Genomic DNA, 20,557 nt, shown 5'->3' with positions numbered 1-20,557 from the left:
TCGGCCACAGCCCGCAACTGGCAGAGGCACTTCCAAACCTGGAAGATTCGGGGGACCTCTCTTGTCAGAGATGCCTTAGTAGAGATGAATAAGACAGTCTAAACATAAGGAAACTTTTAAATGGCTCTCAAGTTGCAAGATAATTTGTATTCCCCTCTCTTCATACCAACACATTAACCAAATACATTATTTCCATAATGAGGAGATGAACATCTGTGTGGCTTCCCAAAATTTCAAGTGGCAATACTCGAGACAAGTATTCTCTCTTTGGGGATTGACACATCAGCATTTTAAATAGTTGCCAAAGCTAAAAACATAATTTAAATGCTAAGGAGACATTAAGGAAGGAGTTCAGGTGTGATTTAAATTTTTTTTTTTTTAAATAAAGCACACCAATTTAACTCCACAAATTAAAGTTGCTGCAGTATTGTATTAAACTTTGTATTTGGCCCTGTGTAAGTAAGTGACCTGCTTAATGCAAACTTTAACAGAGTATGAGAAACATAAATATCTGAAATAGTATTATGTTACTGAAAATTACTATAAGACAGAGTTGGTCTCTGGTTCACATACCCCACAGTGCAGCATACCCCAGCTAACCTCACTTCATTTCTTCCTAGCTTTTGTCTAATAAATCCACTAGATCTCCAGAAAAAACAAACAAACAAACAAACAAACAAACAAACAAAAACCCAAACAACAAACTTTGCAAAAATACTATTTTACTACTTAGTTTCTGACTTAAGTAATTGCTTTTGGCACCTGGAAAGCCTCAGAAGCCATTTCCAGCCACAAACAACACACATTGACGAGTGCCCATCACCACCCCTGTGTGGGAAGGGGCCAGCAGTCACTCAAACCTCCTGCTCAGAAGAAGCCACCCCACAGATTTTGTTTCCCTTTAACCCAATGCCTCAGCTGTACAATACTACTGATACTAACACAAAAAAATATCTTCAACATCTTTCTTTCCACAATACCACAATCATTTTCCTGTTGTCCTTGACTCCTTTACACAGCAGCAGGCTGTAATCATCACAGAACCATGAACACGACAAATCAAAGGGTGAACCCAGAGAACAAACAGGCTCTTTCCATGCAAGTATCTTAGGCAACAAAGCCTATGGGGCAGCCTCAGTACACCTACGTGGAAGGACAGAACGGATGTCAACAACTTCCAGATGTCATTAGCAACACCTTCCATTAGATCCTAAAATATTTTTCTTTGGAAATTTATGCTGTGTGAAGTAGTAATTAAACTGAGAAACATAGACTAAACTTGAAAACAAAGATTAAAAGTATTTCCTCATTACAAAGGTAATTGAAGGCTACTTTGAATAGGTTAAGCACTACAAGTACCCCAGGAAAGAAACTAGAGAGGGAAAGAGAAATAAAAGTGTAGTTTCACTTCATAAATATCTGTGAGACTTCCTGCTTCACAGGCAGTCACGTACATAGTGTACTGAAAGAAAGCCAAGAACTTCATCTACTCAGTGTACAGAAGCAAAGAGGCTGGTACTGTACCTATTCATGGAGAATATATTGAAGCCTAGGCTCTACAGGTGGCTATTGTCAGTGTAATAGCAAAGCTCTGACTCTAACTAGGCTTAATCATTATTCAGAAGCAATTACACCATTCTCTTTTCAGTAGTAATAATCAATTTGAGGCCACTCGCTTCATATTTCATTCTTACAAAATTCTAACAGAATTACTTTTTGGAAGATGACATACATCACCAACATGCACAACGAGCTATTGCTGAACCACCAGCAGAGCTAAGAGCACAGTGTGAGAGGGGGGTTTTGGTTTGGGGTTTTTTTTTTCCCCCTTTTTCTGCATTTTTATATATTGGATTACTAGAAAACTTTAGTTGCCTTGGTCTTTCTTTATTAAATAGCTTGTATGATTAATCACATTATTAAGTGTGTCCTAACTTAGTTAAGAGCAAGGAAAGACTACAGGTGTAAAAAGCTTTGGTTGACTGCAACTTGAAGCCACGTGTAGATGGGAGCTCTTGGCCCACTTACCTGTGCATATGCATGAATTGTAAATAGGGAATAATGGCTTTTGACTCTTCAAAAAGCAGTTGCTGCTGCAGGAAAACAGCAGCACAGGGGTGGCTCAGCCAGCAGCGGGAGTGGACACACAGCACCTGGGCTTGGGCTGCGCCAACAGTCCCTGCTCCCCCAAACCCTCATCACCCAACAGAAAATGGAAGTTTTCTAGCAGAGAAAATGTCAATTAATTTGTCCTATCTCCCAGCACGCACAGTGCTCAGCGTTCCTGGCAAGCCTTCCTCCCTGAAGGCAGCAGTACAGTGCTGTGCTGCTGGGGGGAGATGCTCCAAAATGCACTGTACGCCTTTCAGTAAAGCAGACGGTAATTCATCAGCACTACCAAAGGAGTTGATAGAGCTGCTCCTTTCTGGAGGCAGCATCAGACAGAAGAGTGGTAGGGAGCAGCAGAAACAGAGGGCAAATAGAAATCAGCTGAAGGCTCCCTGAAGAGGATTAGTGATCACTCTGGTCTCAGACACTGAGCTTGTGCTTTCTCTGTCTAGATCTTTTTCTTTCCTTCCTCTAATTTTAATAGTGGTTTGACAGTGGTCAGAGGGATGGTGACAGCCTAAACCAGAAGCTCTCCATCTTATACCATCTCATAGTAAGCAGGCGTTTCCCATGAGCACATGCTTCATCCCCTTTCAGCCCGACTCAAAAGCCGAGTAGCAGTCTGAGACAAACTGGACGACACAGGTTGCATTACAGCAACCACATGAACACACATGAATAAGTGAATTAATTTCCAGATGGACTATGTCATGTAACTGAAACAAAAACTGAACTACACTTTCAAGACATACTACCTTAAACTGCACAGAGGGATATCTTTACTTGCAAACACATAGTTCTTCACCATCCTACAATTATATTTTAACTATGAGACAAAAGGTTTGTGTTTATCTGCCCTTACTAGGGAATCGAGATCATTGATCTATTGACTCCTGCTTCACTTTACTAAAGAGCTAGCATATGTGATTACATTGAGGATTTTTTCCTACATTATTTTCCATTTCCTTTCGTCATTAGAGTGTTGTCACGCAGTCAGTCAACAAAATGAAAACACATTCCCGAAGCAGATCTGCAAACCCAGTATGAGTGAAGTTGGCACTTTAGCATTCATCGTATCATCTTTAAGGAAATTATGTGTATTATTTCCTAAACTATTACTTTCAAAAGCCTATAATCATTCAAGCATTAACAATGCAAACTAAAAGGAAAAAAACCCAACCACACAAACAGGAAAACCCTTTCAATTCTCTGCCCACTTCCTAAAATTAGCACATTTATTTTTGTGCCCGAACCTGTCTTACCCCGTGGAGCTCAACCTGTTTCAGAAACACACAATTCACATGCGTTGGTGTGCATGGAGCCCCAGCAGTGGAGAAGGTGGAGCCCACAGAGATCTTTCCCGGGGTGCTCCAGGTCCCCACGGCAAGAACTAGGATGGTAATCAATAACTACACACGCAGGAAAACACTGACACTAATAAACATGTAATACTTACAGTGAATACATTTTTAATGTATAATGGAAGCATATTAATTTGCTACTTGCAAACAGGGATGCCATACTTGCATTTTACTCTAATGAAAGCCTCAAACATTTTTATTTTTGCTTTGCTTGAGAGATTGCGAAGTAGTATTTCTTTTATGGCTTGCTAATAAAGGGAAAGAATAAGGCATATAGGATTTCGAGACTAATTTTAACTGGCCTAGAGAAAGAATCTTTTTAGGTTGTAGCAACAGAGTCAGAAATACCAGAAGAGAAAAATTTCTTATGAGAATTTAGGAACTTTTGCTTTCAATATCTTTCAAAGACAGAGAAAAACTGACCGCAAAGAGGAAGAGAAATATTAAACAAGTTAGTACTTACTACCATTTGTAAAGAGTAATGGAAAAGCTGGTAATATAAAGAAATGTTGAGATGTATGAATTTAAACAAAGCAGAGTAGAAATAATGTGTTCCTGTAAATATATTAGACTCAAAGTTATCTTGGTAGAGGATTTACTATACATGAATGAATTACACAAGAGATTTAACAGACATTTCTGATAAAACACGTGCAGTTTCTTAGAGGAGCAGAAGAGAGGAGTGCTGAACATTCATACCTGCCCTCTCATCCTCCAGGCAACTGGGTGGGGAAGGGCATGAACAGCACAGGCTGATTTGATGAAATGAGACCCAACAAATAACAAAGGAAGCCTCCTGGATGCTGCAAGGTTCAGCTGGCAGTACATGTTCAATGCAGCTCAGCTCCTCTTTGCTACCACAGAGGAACCTGCCTTGCTTCATGACCGACACAAACCCCATACGAAGGTGCAGGCAGGGTGGCTGCTGACAGCGCGATGCTACAGGAGGTGCTCCCGAGCGTTGGGAGGAGCTGGAGGTGCTTTCCATCTTGGCTGCTACCTCTCCCTGCACAGATGCTCCTCCAATGGGCTACACTGGTATTTACTTAGCAGATGGCAGAGGGATCTTGTTTCTTTCATTTTAATTTATAATATATCAATGTTATTTTAATTTTTTGTCACAAAAAGTAACCCTTGTAGAAAAGACTGATGACTGAACCTTTTATTTCTCCCATCACCTTATGGCACAAGCAGATTGTATTTGTATTCTGTGTTTCACTGCCCCCAATTTCAGAGTCTGAAGCTTCCCAAATTAAAACACTGTAATAATTGTGAAGGAAAACAAATGGTCACCTAGTATCCATGGACCTAATCCCAAAGCCTTTACTCAGAGCTCTTTCTTGCCCGAATTTGTCACAAGCATGAACAAACATTAAGAGAGACCATCGGTCCTTCTGCTCAAATAAGCGTCATTCTTGATTGCCTGTTTTGCAACATCCATGGGCAGTCCACCAGGCACTGGAATGGAAACGCTACATACTATATTAAACTCTTTCTGCTATGCCAAAGCAGTATATCAGAGATGAAAAATTACCTGTTCCATTAGGAACAATCTGTGGTTCTCAGCCCTCCTGCAGAATGGCATTTCTAAAACTAGATATTTGGGACCATTCGTGGCTATTTTTACCTAAAACAGGAACAGTTTATTTCAGAAAGCTTCTGCAATTTCTTTTTTATGTGAAAAATACATGAAATATAAATGGCAAAACAAATACTCTGCCAATATACTTCCTGTGAATTAGAAAAAATGCGTTAACCTCTTAAATTATAGTGTAAGAAATACGAAGAGAGATGCAACTCACACACAAAGAGGAGAGGGGAGCTCTTCCCTCTTCCTCCCAATCCCCACAGAAGCAGCCCCAGATCTGGACCCTGCCATGCTGGCAGACGTAGGGCATGATGCTTCAGATGGACTACGGGAACACCTCACCACCCACCCTCCCTAATTCCCTTCTCCTGCTCCTTTCTTTCAGCAATGAAACTGCTCATGCTCTCAGCTCGGTACTGTAACATCCTCCCCGCATCGGCTGGGTTGAGTCAAGGAGGCAAACACAACATGAGTGCTGTGCTTGGTGTGGTACTGGTGCCAGTACTGCTCTACGGGAGTGGGAGAAGGTGGTGAAATCTTTTCTTGACTTCTATTTCTATGCCTAAACAGAATGCCAAACTAAAACATTATTTTGTTATAATTCTCAATGAGCCTGCTCTGCCTCAGCAGCCCAGGAGGGGCTCACTCATGCAGGGTCCGGTGAGGTCCCCCAAGCTTCATCACTCCCCAGATCCTGGAAATCCTGTCAATTTTACTAACAAAAAGAAAATTAATTCCTTTCAGCAAATGAAGCTTGTAACTCTACACAGAAGCAAAGACTAGCAGCACTAGCAAACACTAGGATTTCCTAATCTGCGGGGGTTGCATAGGAAACCATCATTTGCCTTCTTCATGTGCTTGCTGTGTGCTATCCACGTGTTGCTGAACACGCCTCGCAAGGATGGAAAGTTTGGTTGCCAGCCTAAGCTGCCCTTGGCTCTGCTGCCTTGCAAAAATGCTGGAAAGCGGCATATGGCTGTCTGCTGGGTGGAGGAAGAAATGTTCTCCCGTGAAGCCTCTCCAGTCACGGATACCCATTAACGCCTTCTGTGCAGAGCAAACCTGCAGAAGAAGGCTTGGAGGTTCCTACCAGATCACATGCAGATCAGGAGCTGGCACACAAAGATAGCAGGCTTTCTAAAAATAAAATTCTTCCTTTCTGGATGGAAATAACTCTGCCCAAATGTGTCCAACAGATAGCTTAGACAACTTCAGTGGTAGATCATTGAGAGGAAAATTGTTCTTCAGAAGATGCAATTCAGGGTATTCCAAAACAAAGACCACTGATGATATATCTGAACAGTGATCAACAGCTAAATATTATTCTGTGAATTATCTCTTCTCACAGCATCAACCATTCTAGTCTCTGTGTGTGTATGTGTGTGTGTGTGTACACATCTCTCTCTCAAAACAACTACCCACACAATCTCCAGTGTCCTGAAATAACAGTTAAATATGAACATCAAAGAGAAAATGCCAACATAAGCCCCGGGAGCAATACACAAAATACAAAAATATAAAGACACACATATATACCCACAGAATGAACAACAGCTGGCTCCGATCAGAGAAGTACCTTGATTTTGAGCAAGCCAGGTCTGTTGTGGATTGGGTGAGCAGTTTATTTCCTTTCAAGGGGACAAAGAGAAAGCTCCCTAAATCTTTATTTTACAACATCCTTTATGGTCCAATTAGAGCTTTCTACCTAATTTCTTTCCTATGAAGCAGCAACACCATTTGAAAAGGTACTGGTTCAAACCTCATTTGAGATAAAATTTCTTGCTAATGCTGCTGTGGTTATGAGCTGTGTCTTGCACTGAGCAGTGGCAGATAATTCTCTTTAATACTCTAAAGAGATCACACCTTCCAACTGTCTAAGAAACCCCAAAAGAACTTCAATAACTGAACACCACAAAACAGCCAGATGTGTAACTTTTGCAAAATACTACACTGAAATGATGTAGAAATTTACATTTTGAGTTGCAATAGTATGTGGTTTTTTTAATGCATTCCCTCATGGGAGCTCAGGTTTGGAGCGCTATGGGGCTTTTCCTTTGAGTCTGCGGCAGCACAGAGATTAGAGTTGAGACTGTATTTCTCAGTGGCTAACACTTACAAGGAATCTTAAACAAAAGAAAAAAAACCCTGAAAGCTTCAACGCCTTCATTTAAAATAAAACTACAAAAATAACATTAATTTTAAACTTTAGAAAAATTGTGTTTCTTATCTTCTCTGTATCTGCATATTAAAAAATAATGCTACCCTTAAGCTACCGTCTCTTTGAACTTACTAAATGTCTCCCCAGAGCCTTCGCTTCAACCCTTTAAAGTCAAGCACTGCGTTGCTACTGCAACACCACGGTGAATGTACAATTTCTGCCTACAGTCAGGGAATAGACCCTGTTTGCCTGAATCTCCAGCATTACCACACCATCGATCTCAGGAGACTGGGCATCACCGTGCAGCGGTATTTAAGTCAACATTTAATTGCACCACACTTTTCATCATGAAGCTTCAAACTGGCAGCCCACGAAAGAGCATATGACAAGCGAGGTGTGATGCCTGGCACACTAAGCATCCCAGCTAAAGCGTGCTCACTTTGGCAGCGCTCAGCCCAGCCCACCGCCCAGCCCATTGCACGTGTCTGTCCGTCCGTCTGTCCTTGCATGCTGCACTCCTGTAGCGTGAGTCCGTACATACACAGGCAAGAGGCAATGAGATTCAGCACTAAGCCAGGAGGAATCAAAGCTAATCTTAACTCCCAGAGTGACTTTTCAACAGGCTAGAATCAATATGCAATAAACTTTTCACTGCTGTGAGTATGTCTTGGATTCCCAGGTAACCATGGTATTAATTTAAATTCAATTAATGGCTTTATCAGCATTGGGAAAGATACATTCCCAACAAGTTTGCCGGCAGAATGACTTTAAACGCTGTGTGATTGATACAGAAGAACAAAAAGGTAAATTCTTCCTTCACCTGCTCTTGGCCAGCCAGCAGGTTTTCTATAAGGAACATGAAGTGCCATTTGAAAGCATCTTTTTGACAAAATGTACGGGATGAAATAACAAATCTATCTTAACTGATGATACATTTCTGTATTTACTTACTTAATAGTAAAAGCACACGACACCCTTAGCATTTTAATTCCAAAGCTGGTAAAGACAATTTACTCATGGGGGAAAAATGCAAATAAACCTTTATATATATTGTCCTTCATGCAAACTTTACTCGTAAGAGATAGTGTCCAAATCAGAGTTACTCTGTCAAACTACTGACACAAAACGGCCCTGAAGTGTATTTCCTGATTGTTGTTTCTTGTAATTATGCTATTTAAAACCCCAGAAACCAGGGGTGTGCCCCCCGCAAGGTGCTGGAGCCCACTGCTGGCAGCACAGGGAAGGGAAGATTGCTGAGCTGGTCTCACTGCTTTCAAACAGCCAACCTGGAGGTGCCAAGGAAGAACAAATCCGCCGATGCTGGAGCCCTTCCAGCAGTGCAGAAAGTAAAATAGGTCAGATGGACAGTGGCAAGGAGATGAGAGGAAAATTCAGGGGAGATAATGGGAAGAATGAGTAAATTCAGGAGTGATGGCCCACGCTACTTCTCTTATGTCTTCTCCCTTATGACTGGTGTCCCCTCTGGCTTTTGGTGTCCACAGGCTCTGCTATAGCGAGGCTGCAGCGATCCCCTGGCCCCGGCAGCCCCACAGCCTGGGATGAACCAACACCCCCAAGCCAGATATTTCCATCTCACTCTCTTAAAAGCACACACTCGCACCCCAGGAACACAGAGAAAAAGCTTGAGAACAACAGAACATTGTAAAAGACTCTGGACCAGCCTGTAAACAGAAAAAATCCAAAATGGACTATTTTACAAATATTATTATGAGATATAAGACAGCCTTCTGTTCTGGCCAGGGAGGAGGTGGGTAAGTGCTGCACAAAGCACATCTTTCCCAGAGAAACAACCTGGGGTAAATGCAGCCATAGCTAGACGGAGAACAGCATGCCCATATTTACTTATGTTGGATAAAATTCAATACTGTCTTTAACACAGAGGAAAATGAACCCTGAGTTCCTTTGCTTTGCTAGACTGGGGATGTGAAGGTAAAATATTTGAGAGCCACTAAATAGTGAGATATAACTTCATTCTAATATTTTCTTAAATCACTACTCTTTCATTGTTTTTTTCCAGGTTTAATACCGCTGAAACAAAAAAGAAGCAAATCATCTCTTGTTGGAAATAAAAACAAAACATTAAAAACATGATTCACCATCTCTTTGGAAGACAAACAACTGAAAAATTCAAGGACAGTTATGTTGGTTTACAGCACTTGCAACGCTTCTATTTTTTTTAAATAGCTATGCACTTCCTTGCACTGAATTTGAGCCATGCTTTAACCTCATAGCTGAGCTTCATGAGATTGCAAACCTCGGCCACATCCATAGCTTGCTGGAATTGAATCATTAATCTTAAATCTAGTTGAATCCCATTGTTTAGTTGCATCAAATACTGAACTCAGGCAGTAAAGAATATTTTTTTTTTTCATCATTGGCAAAGCATTTTTCCAGACTTTCAAAATAATTAACATCATATATATGTATATATTAGCCTCTGTATTTCTCTTACAGGTGTTCCTCTCCTTCGTTTCGTTTCACTGTGAGCTGACGTCCATGAAAACAGATCACATGTAAGTAAGAAAGATAAGGAAGACTGTTTTAAAAGAAAAAAAGTTAGAGGAAGAACCAGATATCTGAAAGTCCTAAGTCAGTAGCATGGATGCTAACAACATGAACCACAGTAAAACAGCCCAATTTGAAAATTTTTGCACAGAAAAGAGGCATAGGAACAACAGAAAGCAATAGATAAGTAGATAGTTGTTCATCTTCTTTACAGTTGAGGTTAAGAGGAAAACAATTTCTAAGACACCCCTGAACAGAGAGACATTTTCAATTCATGGAAATCATATATGTTTATTTTTGAAACTTTGTTGGAGCTACTGGAGGTATTTGGATTCCTTAAAAATATGGCTGTGATTTTCAGCAATTACTTATCTCTGTTCTAGTTCTATCTCTAGGACTTTATGATCCATATTTCCTAAAAAGGTGTTCAATATTTTCTACAGATCCTGCAACCCTCAATGTTTCAGAGTGGGTAGATTACAAAAGAGCATCCAAAATTACTACTGTCTCTCGAAAACACTAGTTTTCACTACTTCATATGTGGGGTTTAACAAGATACTAACAGGTATTGACAAAGGCTTACCAGGTATTAGTTCTTCCTGTGCTAAGCCTTGAAAGGTTTGAGGTTGGAGAGGATGCCCAGGGATGCCACCCTGACTGCGACACCCAGGCAAGCTCTGAGCACCTCACCCAGGTCTGCATGGGACCAATCGCGAAAGGATAAATCTTGGAGTTGCACAATAGGAATATTTTTGCAGAAATAAAGCTGCTTATTTCCTCATTTCAGCTGTGACACTGCATTTGATGAAAATATATTGCTGGCCTGCCATGCAGCAAGTTGTGGCCACCTTTCAAAGATCCATTCAACATCCTGAATGTTGCTGCATACTATGCATGCTCTACTGCCACACTCCTGAAGGAGTACCTGAATACTACAGACTGATATAAGCAAATTTAAAATCTGGTGTGGATATTGCTTAGACTAGAAGAAAAAATGGGAAAGAAAAGAACAAAAATGGGAAAGACCATCATTCTGAAACCCAAGACCATCTGCCTGACTCCATTCCTCGGACTTGAGTATCTTCTTGACATGCATTGTCTAACGGCTTTCTATATTGAATTCAGAAGTACTGCACAAACCTGCTCCAAAAGGATCAGGTTTTTCCATCCCTCATGCTGCAGATATTTTCTTATCACTGGTAGAAAGATCTACTCTTCCTCCAGGGAAAGAATTTAGGAACTCCCAACTTTGAATCTGCCTGCTAGGGAGAACTTTAATTGATGTCTGAACCAGTAGTATCATCTTCTTTAATCAGAGGGTCATCCAGCTAACTCTTATATACATCTATATGGTGTAATAAAGAGAGCTACCCCAGGCCATCAAAACGTGTAATTAGATTTGGGTATAGTAGTGATAACAAGAGGAGGAAATGCTCTGAAGTTTATTAACTCTACTGAAACATGAAGAGGTAAAGTGGCAGTGGAATACTTAAAGGTCAGTTCGTGATTAAAAAGATTAGTGTGGAAGAAGTTCATTTCCATCTACAAAGAAACAGGGTTGCAGTTCATCCCAGCCATCATCTGGGGAAGTCCGCAGCTGGAATGATGGTCTAACCCACAAAAATCCAGGGAGTGTTCCCATATTTTGTTTCTTGCTGGTTTGGATGGTCTAAAAAGCTTCTGGGACTTCAAATGAAAAATGCAACAAACGAACAACTTTCTCTTAGATTACCACTGCCTAAGGAAAAGACAACCACGTACAGTAATTTGCTTGTCTGAAGGCAAGTAGCTCAGCTGAACTGCAAAAACAAAACACTTTTTTTTTTTTTTTTTGAATTCTCAACCTTGCTTTTCATTTTCCACTGTGCTTCCATTCTCCCTCTGGCACTTGAAATTTTGGGGACTTGTTATATTTGCCTCAACATCTCCCATTTTTACCATGATCCTGATAGCACCATTACTCCGTAATAGCCTGCTTTTGCTTGCCCAACATCCTCCTGTAGCTCACACTTGCTCCTTTTCACAGCATTTCACCCTTCCCGTGATTATTAGCAGGGCACTCTTTCTGTTCTTCAACACCAAACTGACATGGGAATCTCCCCCATGCGCAATGTTTATCCTTCTGTTCAGGTGAATGAAGAACAAGGGTTTCTGGGGAACAAGGCAGCAGTAGGTAAAATCCCACCAAATGCATTTTGGAAAAGAAAGACTTTTTGCAATTTTTTTCTGTTGTGTTGTTGTTTTAATGAATGTCAAATGCATGCAGAGCCACAGATGTTCATAATTTCTATATTATTGTAAAATGAATACAATAGTAATAATAATAATAATACATCCCATTCAAACTTTAATTAGAAAATACAGCTTTTGTCTGTTGTTTGAACTGTTTAATTTTTCTCATCTTCCAGCACTAACAATCACTCTGTGGTTACATTACACCTCTTCACAAAAACATTACAAGGATATACTCTGAGTAAAAGACTATTCAAAATAAGGCATATGACTGCAATCTCTTACAGACATAAGCACAGGTGCTTGCAGTTCTGCAATGCAACACACTGTGCTTGTTCCTCTGAGTATAAACTGAGTTTCAGGACCGGGCTGATATTTTAGATCTTCTCTAAGCGTGAGGACATGCCATCACAACCTTATTTTGGAAGAGTTCAAAGCAACAATGGCCAGAATACAATATTCAGCTGCCACAGTTGTTCTAAAAATAAATACATTCTGATTTTTTTCCCTGAACACCTCGCAAAGCCTTTCAACTTAGTTGATACTTGGTTAAGTTTACTATGGAGCTTGTTCCAAACACAACTTTTCATGAAGTGATTACTATTTAAGCGTGCACTTCCTCTGGCTCACTGTCTACTGCAATTATGCAAATAAGATGCAACTTTATCCTTTCAGCATTAATTACATCAAACACAATCGGGCTATATTAAGACTGACTTAAGATGAACGCATTCAGTTCATGTAATGATTTCCTAAATCACCCCATGAGACTATGGCAAAGAAAATTTTGTCCCAAGGGTGACAACAGGTATCAAGACAAATAACTGCGTACCTGGGGCCTGATTCTACAGGAAACTGAGCACTTTAGACTCTCTCTGGAGTCGGAGACTGCTGGGATATTCCCACTGTTACCAAAACCAGGAACTTCAAATGGTATATATGTAGATAGGTGTAAACACACGAACACACCTGCATTTCACATCTGTATTTTGAAGTGAAGAATTGTGGCTAGGGGAGAAAAGTTAGTTGAAAAAATGCCTTTTTCTATATAATGACTGTTTCAATCTCTGACTTATATGACCAGGAGCTTTACAGACATTAAAAAAAATCTGATAATCCAAAGTGTACCTTATACACTTGAACATGCAGGCACATTAATTTTTAATGCAAATTACCGTTTCTTGGTTTATTAGCCTAACATTTTTCCCTGAAGTGTAAGCAGAGGCTAGCAGTATCACATATTTCAGGTTAAGGTATGGGAGCTGCAGTGCTCTCTGTTTCCAGTGAAGTTTGTTAGGAATCTTTTTCCAACATATTACAAATACTATTTAACACAGTGATAAAAGGAAAGGAAAAAATTAAGATGCCTTTGAGGAGTAAAATACTTATTCATCCCTACTAAAGAAGTTCTCACCAAATCCAATGGGAATTAAGCTGGTGCTTAACTGTTGCCTTGACCTGGAGCCCGTGAGCCTCAGGGGCAGGCGGCAGCCCTGCTGCACACCACGCACAAAAAGGAGACTGCTAGACTGCTTAGGACATGGTCCTTCAGGGCAAATTGAGTTCCATTCTGCTAATTTAGTTTGTTTCAATTCATAGGGAAAATCAAAGCTGCTTATTTAATTTATTTTATGTATTCATCAAAAGAAATGCATTACTAAATTTTAGGAAGCAGATGTTCGCGGCTGGATGATAAAAGAATAACATTAAAATGTCTCTTTCCAGTTCTCTTGGATTCACAGCCAAATGAAATTACTACAACAACAGAAAGAAAAACAAAACAACATACAGCAGTCTAAATGCAAGAAAGGCAGACAATCGATACGGATAACAATCTCACTAAGCAAAGAAATGCTAATACCTAAGGATTACTTATTTCTGTAAGCAACAGATTTCACTGGATGTTTCTCTTAGTGGATGAAACAGAAACGGAATCAGTCTGAAAGGGGAAACGTTGAGTTCTGGAAAACTGCTTCAGGAGAATGGGAATTGGCTCTGCGCTCTTAACCATCCCTTTACTCTTCCTCCTAACAGGACTAAGCAGATGGCAGATACAGATGGCAATTAGGGATGGATGAACGGGATCGAAAAAGGTAAGAACCAGCCTGAACCTTTCTGAGCGGTCACAGAGCAGCCAGGAAACATTTGATATTGACAGTGCAACTGCTATTCTGGGACATTTTGCTCTGCCTCTCCTTTCATACCAAGTACAGTACCTAGTTTTGGCTGAGTGTTTTGCGCTTTCTGGAAAGTAACATGCAACTCACGGACCTCAAAATATGTATCTGCTGTATGGCACCCGCTCCTGAAGAATTAATGCAATTGTATATATAGGCAAAATGTAATTTAAGCATCACAAACGGTAATCATGCAATCTATGTGACTACAAGTGCAAAATGCAAATAGCCAACTTTTAGGCAATAGTCTAATATATTCACTGAATAAGAAGATATTTGTGGGCTCAATGGACATATTTTTTTGCAGATACACTAAATATGCTGGTATTTGTAACTGTTGTTTAACCGACTTTCTATGCCTGAACCCTTCCACTCTGTTATTGTCACTTATTGTGTCCAAAATCAAACCTCATGTTTCCCATTATGTCCAATGTGTTTAATGTGTAATATAGAAGGAAAATAATTTAAAACAAACAAACTTGGAAATTTTTTATTTCTGTGTACTGTTGGCAGACTTTTCATTTCTGTGTCAGAAACCCTCAGGGATGAATACAGACAGTATGAAAAGATTATTAAAATATCCTGGTTTTCAGAAACAAAACACTTCATTGTCTATCAACTTTATGTATTTATGGAGAAACAACATGCAAAACTGCCTCCAGGTTTAAAAAATCTAAAAGGATGAAGCATATTATATACCTGAGAAGAATAACTGATGAGGTGGTAGTGTAGACACAGTAAAAATGAACGCTAATATTTGGTTCTCCAGTGAGTGAAGACACCAGAACCTATTTTAATGTGGGCAACATGTTCAAGTACTCTTTGGAGACCCTGCCCAACACAAAGCCATGTGACAGCCAAGGAGTTTGTTTTCTTTACTCAGTGTCTCCCTTGTAAAGAACTTTTCATATTATAGAGAACATGAACTCTAATAGGCGAGTTTGGTTTGCCCAGAGGAAACGGTTTGGATGGTTAAGCATCTATACAGACAAAAGATATAACAAATTGAGGAAAGATCAGCCAACAAACACTTCAGAGCACAAAGAAATGTTGAGAAACAAAGGGATTATGTAAAAAAAGTTCCCATAATTTTTATACACACATGCATAAGTACAAGTACATATATTTGTGAAGCACACAAGCAACATGTATAAATAAATACAGTGCTTGAGCTGAATGAAATAAAAGTTAAGCAAAGTTTAAATGGAAACTACTGATTTAAAAATTTTTACTTCTTCAGTAGAAAACTTACCCACTGCTTCAGAGATGATACATAAATTGCAAAAGATTTTCTCCTCCTTTGTATATACATGATACGTTAAGATCATTTTGGTTTACTTTCTTTTAAGTGACAAAGGCCCTGTCATATCACCACAGCTTAATATAAGCACTGAAATCGTGCCTTTAATAAATAACTGCTGGTAGCTTCTCAACTGTGGAAATAACATATAGTTTTCAGATGAGGAACACAGACATTGAGGAAAATTTCAGGATATGAAGACTTATTAAATGTACTTTGTACTCTTTGTATCATACCATGTCTGTACACATTTATTCACAAAACACATACAAGAAAAAAATACGGGCAACTAATTTTCTACCACCAGCATTTCAGGAAGCAGGAGAGTCAAGCAGAAGAGAGCTCTTACCCTCTATGGTTGCTCGCTTGGGCAGGATGGTGATGGCTCCCTCAGCGACATCCTCCTGCTGAAGTAATGGGCTCACCTTGGAGCCCCACGTGTCCGAGCCAACCCATAGGAAATGACCAACTTGATCTGCCCTCTTAGCGGCCGCAAGGATTTGCCTGTGGAGAAGAACATTTTGTTCACAAATTAATTTCATTTAAACATACAACTTCTTGGGAAAAGTGGTGTGTTGCAACTGCAGAATGAAAAGAAATAGCATATTCCTGTAACCAACAGAGCTCAGGAATTTCGCAACACACCATATCACGATCCATGCAGCACAGACTGGACCTCTCTTTTAATTCACCTTATATCCTAAGACTGAAATCCTGATTCCACTAAAACTTATAGTTTTGCCATTGACTTTACTGAAACTTTATCCTAACTTCTTTATGTCTCATTGTGTTTAACTGAGGCTCTCAGCAACTGACAATGCCATCACAATTTCAAGCTAATTTAAAATTCTGGAGAGAGAATATGGAACATGGGCAACTGAGAAATGAGACTCGCGCTTTTAAAACACTCTTCATATTATTTTATGAGTAAGTCATACAAGGTTAAACCTTGAGCACTTTATGTGGTTTAACCTTGAGTATCCAAGCCATTTTATTACTAGTAACCACCACTTGCCATAAAATAGACTCTGAATTAAGGAATAATACATAGTAGCATGAGCTTGGAGAGAGGGGCATCTTCTTAATGCCTCTTTGAGAGGCAAGGTCAGGTCTGCCTTCCAAGGCATGAGTAATCCTATGACAGGAAAAGCTTCCAGACCTTGATAAACATTCCTGTCTTCCCACTACAGCGATGCATGGTCTGGGGCACCGCATGAGCCAGGGCAGCAACAGCAGCACCTCCATGCCTGGTGTTACCCTCCGCAATGTAAACTCCACATTGCTCTTACCAACAGATATTTCCACTTCACTATTCATATTCTTACTTGCTTCCTCTTTTCTGCATAACTATCAAGCACAAATGAATTAGTTCCCTCAGTCATCCTTACTTTATGTCCTCATCATTGGCAAAAATAACGATGGCCCTGGCATTGGGAGTTTCTAGGAGCTGCTTGATAATTTTATCAAAGTCGATGGTCTTGTCCTTGCGATCCTGGGGGATTTTCAGGGACTGAGCAATGCAGAGCCCACCTGTTTAAGAAAGAAGAGAGAAGAAAAGGACTCTGTCACTGGAGAGCACAGGAAAGGCTGTGGAAAATACACATGGCTGGAAGGGGAGCCTGGGAGGAAGAGAAACTCTCCGATCGGATCACTGCCCTTACAGAGCACTTAATCTTCATGGCAAGCTTCCTGAGGGATTTGTACAATTATTTTTTTGCACAGACCACTCATTGGGATACACACAGTCTGCATGCCTGGGTAGGGTCATGGATTAAACAGATGGGCAAAACCAATATCATAGAAAAGCAAAATAAACAAATAAACCAGTCAGTAAGTAAAGGGATTAAAAAAAAAAACAACCAAAACAAACCCAAACAACCTGAACAAGCTTAAACTGATTTTAAAAAACCCAACAAGCTGAAAGGCAAGTGATGTTGACAATGCATTAGACAAACTATATCTCAGTGAAGAGCTGAGATTCTTTTTAATTTTGCAAGTTGAGGAAAAACGCTTCCACTGAAACAACTTATCTAGAACAGGAACAGCAAAGGAGTTGAAATATTGGCAAAGCAAAGATTGTTCAAGAAAATCATTACTCATTCAAATGCCCATCATGAAATGAGATGGAGCTGACCTGACAATTGAAGCCTCAAGACAAAGTACGCCTGTGAACTGGACTTCTCATAAATACACAGGTAACATTGCAAAATAGTATCAACACAGTAATAGTGATAAATACATCCATACCAAAGAAATGCTCACTTTTAGCACAGTTCACACATTACAGTTATATAGCTTGTTTTAGGAGGGAAAAAGAAAAAATCACATCTCCAGTGACATTCTGCTTGTCATTGTTGGCAGATGAAAACGCAACTTTTGCTTTCATTATTTTGTTTCTCAGTGATAAACTTTTTCATCTTTTATGGCATCTTAGATAGATACCAACTTCCTCGGTATACTGCACAGTGTGTTAATTAATAAAGTATCAGAGATGCATAATAAGAAACAGCAGCGGGGATGAGTTAATTAAAAGACAGCAGGACAACAGAGATATTCACAGATATGCTTTAAAATACAGATTTAAAAGTACTGTTAAATGAAATAATAGAGAAGGTGTTGTCAGGGGAAGAACATAGAGGAGGAGGCTTATCCACCACCAGCACACGCTCTCTGCCTGCAGTCTGCCAAAGGATAACATAATCATCCTAAACCATGGCAAAGCTGACATATAAACACCTGAAGGAAAACCTCTGAACATCCGTAAAGACCAAATGCATGGTTTTAAAATTGCAAAATGTGGCTCTTCTGCAGATCTCTGACCACTTTACAAAGTAGGTCAGGATCATTTTTTCCTTATTTTAGATGTAGAAAAGCTGAGACACAGAGGTTGCCTGAAGTCAAGCCAGGCCTGTTGGTACTAGCTGATCCAAAAACTCTGGGGGAAAAAAGATTGGTTTCAGTGGGAAGAAATAAAATTGTGAAAAGGAAAGGCTGAGAAAGAATAAAACAGAATAATAACCCCCAAGTTTTTCTCTGACTCACACAGAATGTTTCATTTTGTTTTACAATTATTACAACCTGAAATTATTGCAACCTGATTTTTTTTCTTTGAAAGAAACCAATATTGATTTTTAAAAGTAAACTTCACTTTTAAATGAGGAAAGGAAGTCTCGCTACTAAGTTAAAAAGTTTAAACAGTTTTTAAATGCTCTTATTATTTTCCCCAGTCAAAATTAGACAGAATCAACTCAAACCCATGAGCAGAGTTATCCAGCTTTCCTGAACGCCCTGCTTGGCATGGATTACATGCTGGTTAAAAGCACAACCCCCGCAGCCAACTCTGGTTTTGAGCCTGAGACTCCTGCTCCACAAGCAGGGCCAAGTCACCTCCCAAGCGCAGGGCGCCCGCAGACAGCTGGAAATTGAGGGGAAGTCATCCGTGTGTCTCTGTTGAGGAAAACCTCTCCATCCTGGCATCATGCCTAAGGAGAACTTAAAGTTATTAGCTGCTCCTGGCAAGTACCCGTGCCCTCCCTGGCACTCCAATGCACCAAGCCAACCTACTTCGAATCTCCCATGAGAGACTCCAACTTCTCTTGTCAAATAAGGACATAGCAACTTTGGAGAATTCATTGAGACAAAAGAAAAAAAAAAAAAAAACCAAACTAACCCACAGACTGTTACAAAGCTCCAAGATTTATCACTTGACAATGTATGCATTTCCTCCACAGTGTCCTTTCAAGAGGCTCCCACTTTGACACTGCAGAACAGGAGAGGATATATTTTATGGTGTCAAGACCAAAGGGCTTTCGCATGCTGGATGGAGCCATTATTTAGACACAGCTGAAGCTGCTGCAAATATCCTTTGCAATCCCTCATAGCTCTCTGTTGCTTTCATTCAGAAAAAGTGGGCGCTCTCATGAGAGGATCGAAAATACAGCCCCAAAGAACAGACACTAGCAGACAGGCACGCAGAGCAATATTCCCCAGCACCTTCTGATTTTGAATTACTGTACAGTAAGTAAATTTAAGAGCCTTTTAAATCAGGACAGAAGAATGCTTACAGGTGCTCATCCCCAGATACCACAGCTCCATCACAGAGAAATGACCACACCACCAGAGAGAAACAGAAGCAAAGGGGTCTCAGACCTGGCACCCATGACAGTACTATTTCTGTAGTTAAGAGTTTATCTACATTAAAGAATCCCTGTATCCAGGGGAAAAAAGAAAAAAGAAAAAAACCCACCCTAGATCAGGTGATACATTGTTGTTGTAAAACTATTATTTAAAAAAAATCAGTATTTAATATTAAGTAATTGTGACCTACATGATTTAAGTGCTTGGAAAAAAAGCTAAAATCATTGGGAAGGCTGCTAGCTCAGTAACCCACCCTGACAATAATTACACCTATTCTGTGGGTCATGCAATCTCTATTGCCTGTATGGGGAAGCCAAAAATCTTGTTATAGTCGAGAATGATTACAGCTGAACTGAGCATCTTTGGCCAGAGAGACAGCTGTGGCCAGACTCTCAATAGTGAGGAAAAAAGCCTCTAATGCAATGTACAGCTTCAAAGTATGTAATTTCCATGGTATTTTTAAAGAAAAGAGGACCAAGGGTGGAGAAAGGAAACAGTTTGGAATTTGAGAGGGCAGATTTCAGGTCCTTTTTTGATACAGAGTTTTCTGCTACCCGTGGGAGGTCAGCTCTTAGTTTCTCTGCTGTCCCCTGGTGAAGGGAAGTAACGGAGCTTCTTTTTTAACATGCCAATTATTGTAAGCATGCAGTGGTCAGACACTGCATTTAGCCCAAGCCAGATGGAGAGCTGCTTTTACAGCCAGGATAGCAGAGGAGCTTTTCTAAAGGGAGTGGCTGATGTGATACCCTGTTAACCTTTGTGCCATCTCTGGCACAAAGGAACAACAGATAAATGGTAAGCAGGAATTATGGATAAATGGCAAATATCAATGATTAAACCCAAAATATTTTATTTACAGTACGGTAGCTACAACACTTCCAATATAATAGCAGCACGAGAGACCAGCATGAGAAAGCATGCTCTGAAGTAACATTAGAAACAGAAACGTCTAGAGGCACACAAGGCAGA

At 40.0% G+C, this 20,557-nt stretch overlaps 1 protein-coding gene across 2 annotated transcripts in view; it reads right to left on the bottom strand.

Moving 5' to 3' along the window:
- GRM7 (glutamate metabotropic receptor 7) overlaps window positions 1–20,557 on the bottom strand; it is a gene marked incomplete at both ends in the record, with an annotated part of 312,840 nt that overhangs the window by 132,026 nt on the left and 160,257 nt on the right. For both annotated transcript variants that reach the window (XM_082321677.1, XM_082321678.1), the window contains 2 exons: window positions 15,801–15,955; window positions 16,840–16,981. In XM_082321677.1, coding sequence (XP_082177803.1) covers window positions 15,801–15,955; window positions 16,840–16,981 — 297 coding nt within the window. The remainder of the gene's footprint in view (window positions 1–15,800; window positions 15,956–16,839; window positions 16,982–20,557) is intronic.

Source organism: Platalea leucorodia (genome assembly GCF_965183815.1).
Source record: "Platalea leucorodia genome assembly, chromosome: 9".
NCBI lineage: Eukaryota > Metazoa > Chordata > Aves > Pelecaniformes > Threskiornithidae > Platalea > Platalea leucorodia.
This window is presented reverse-complemented; position numbering and strand designations above follow the sequence as displayed.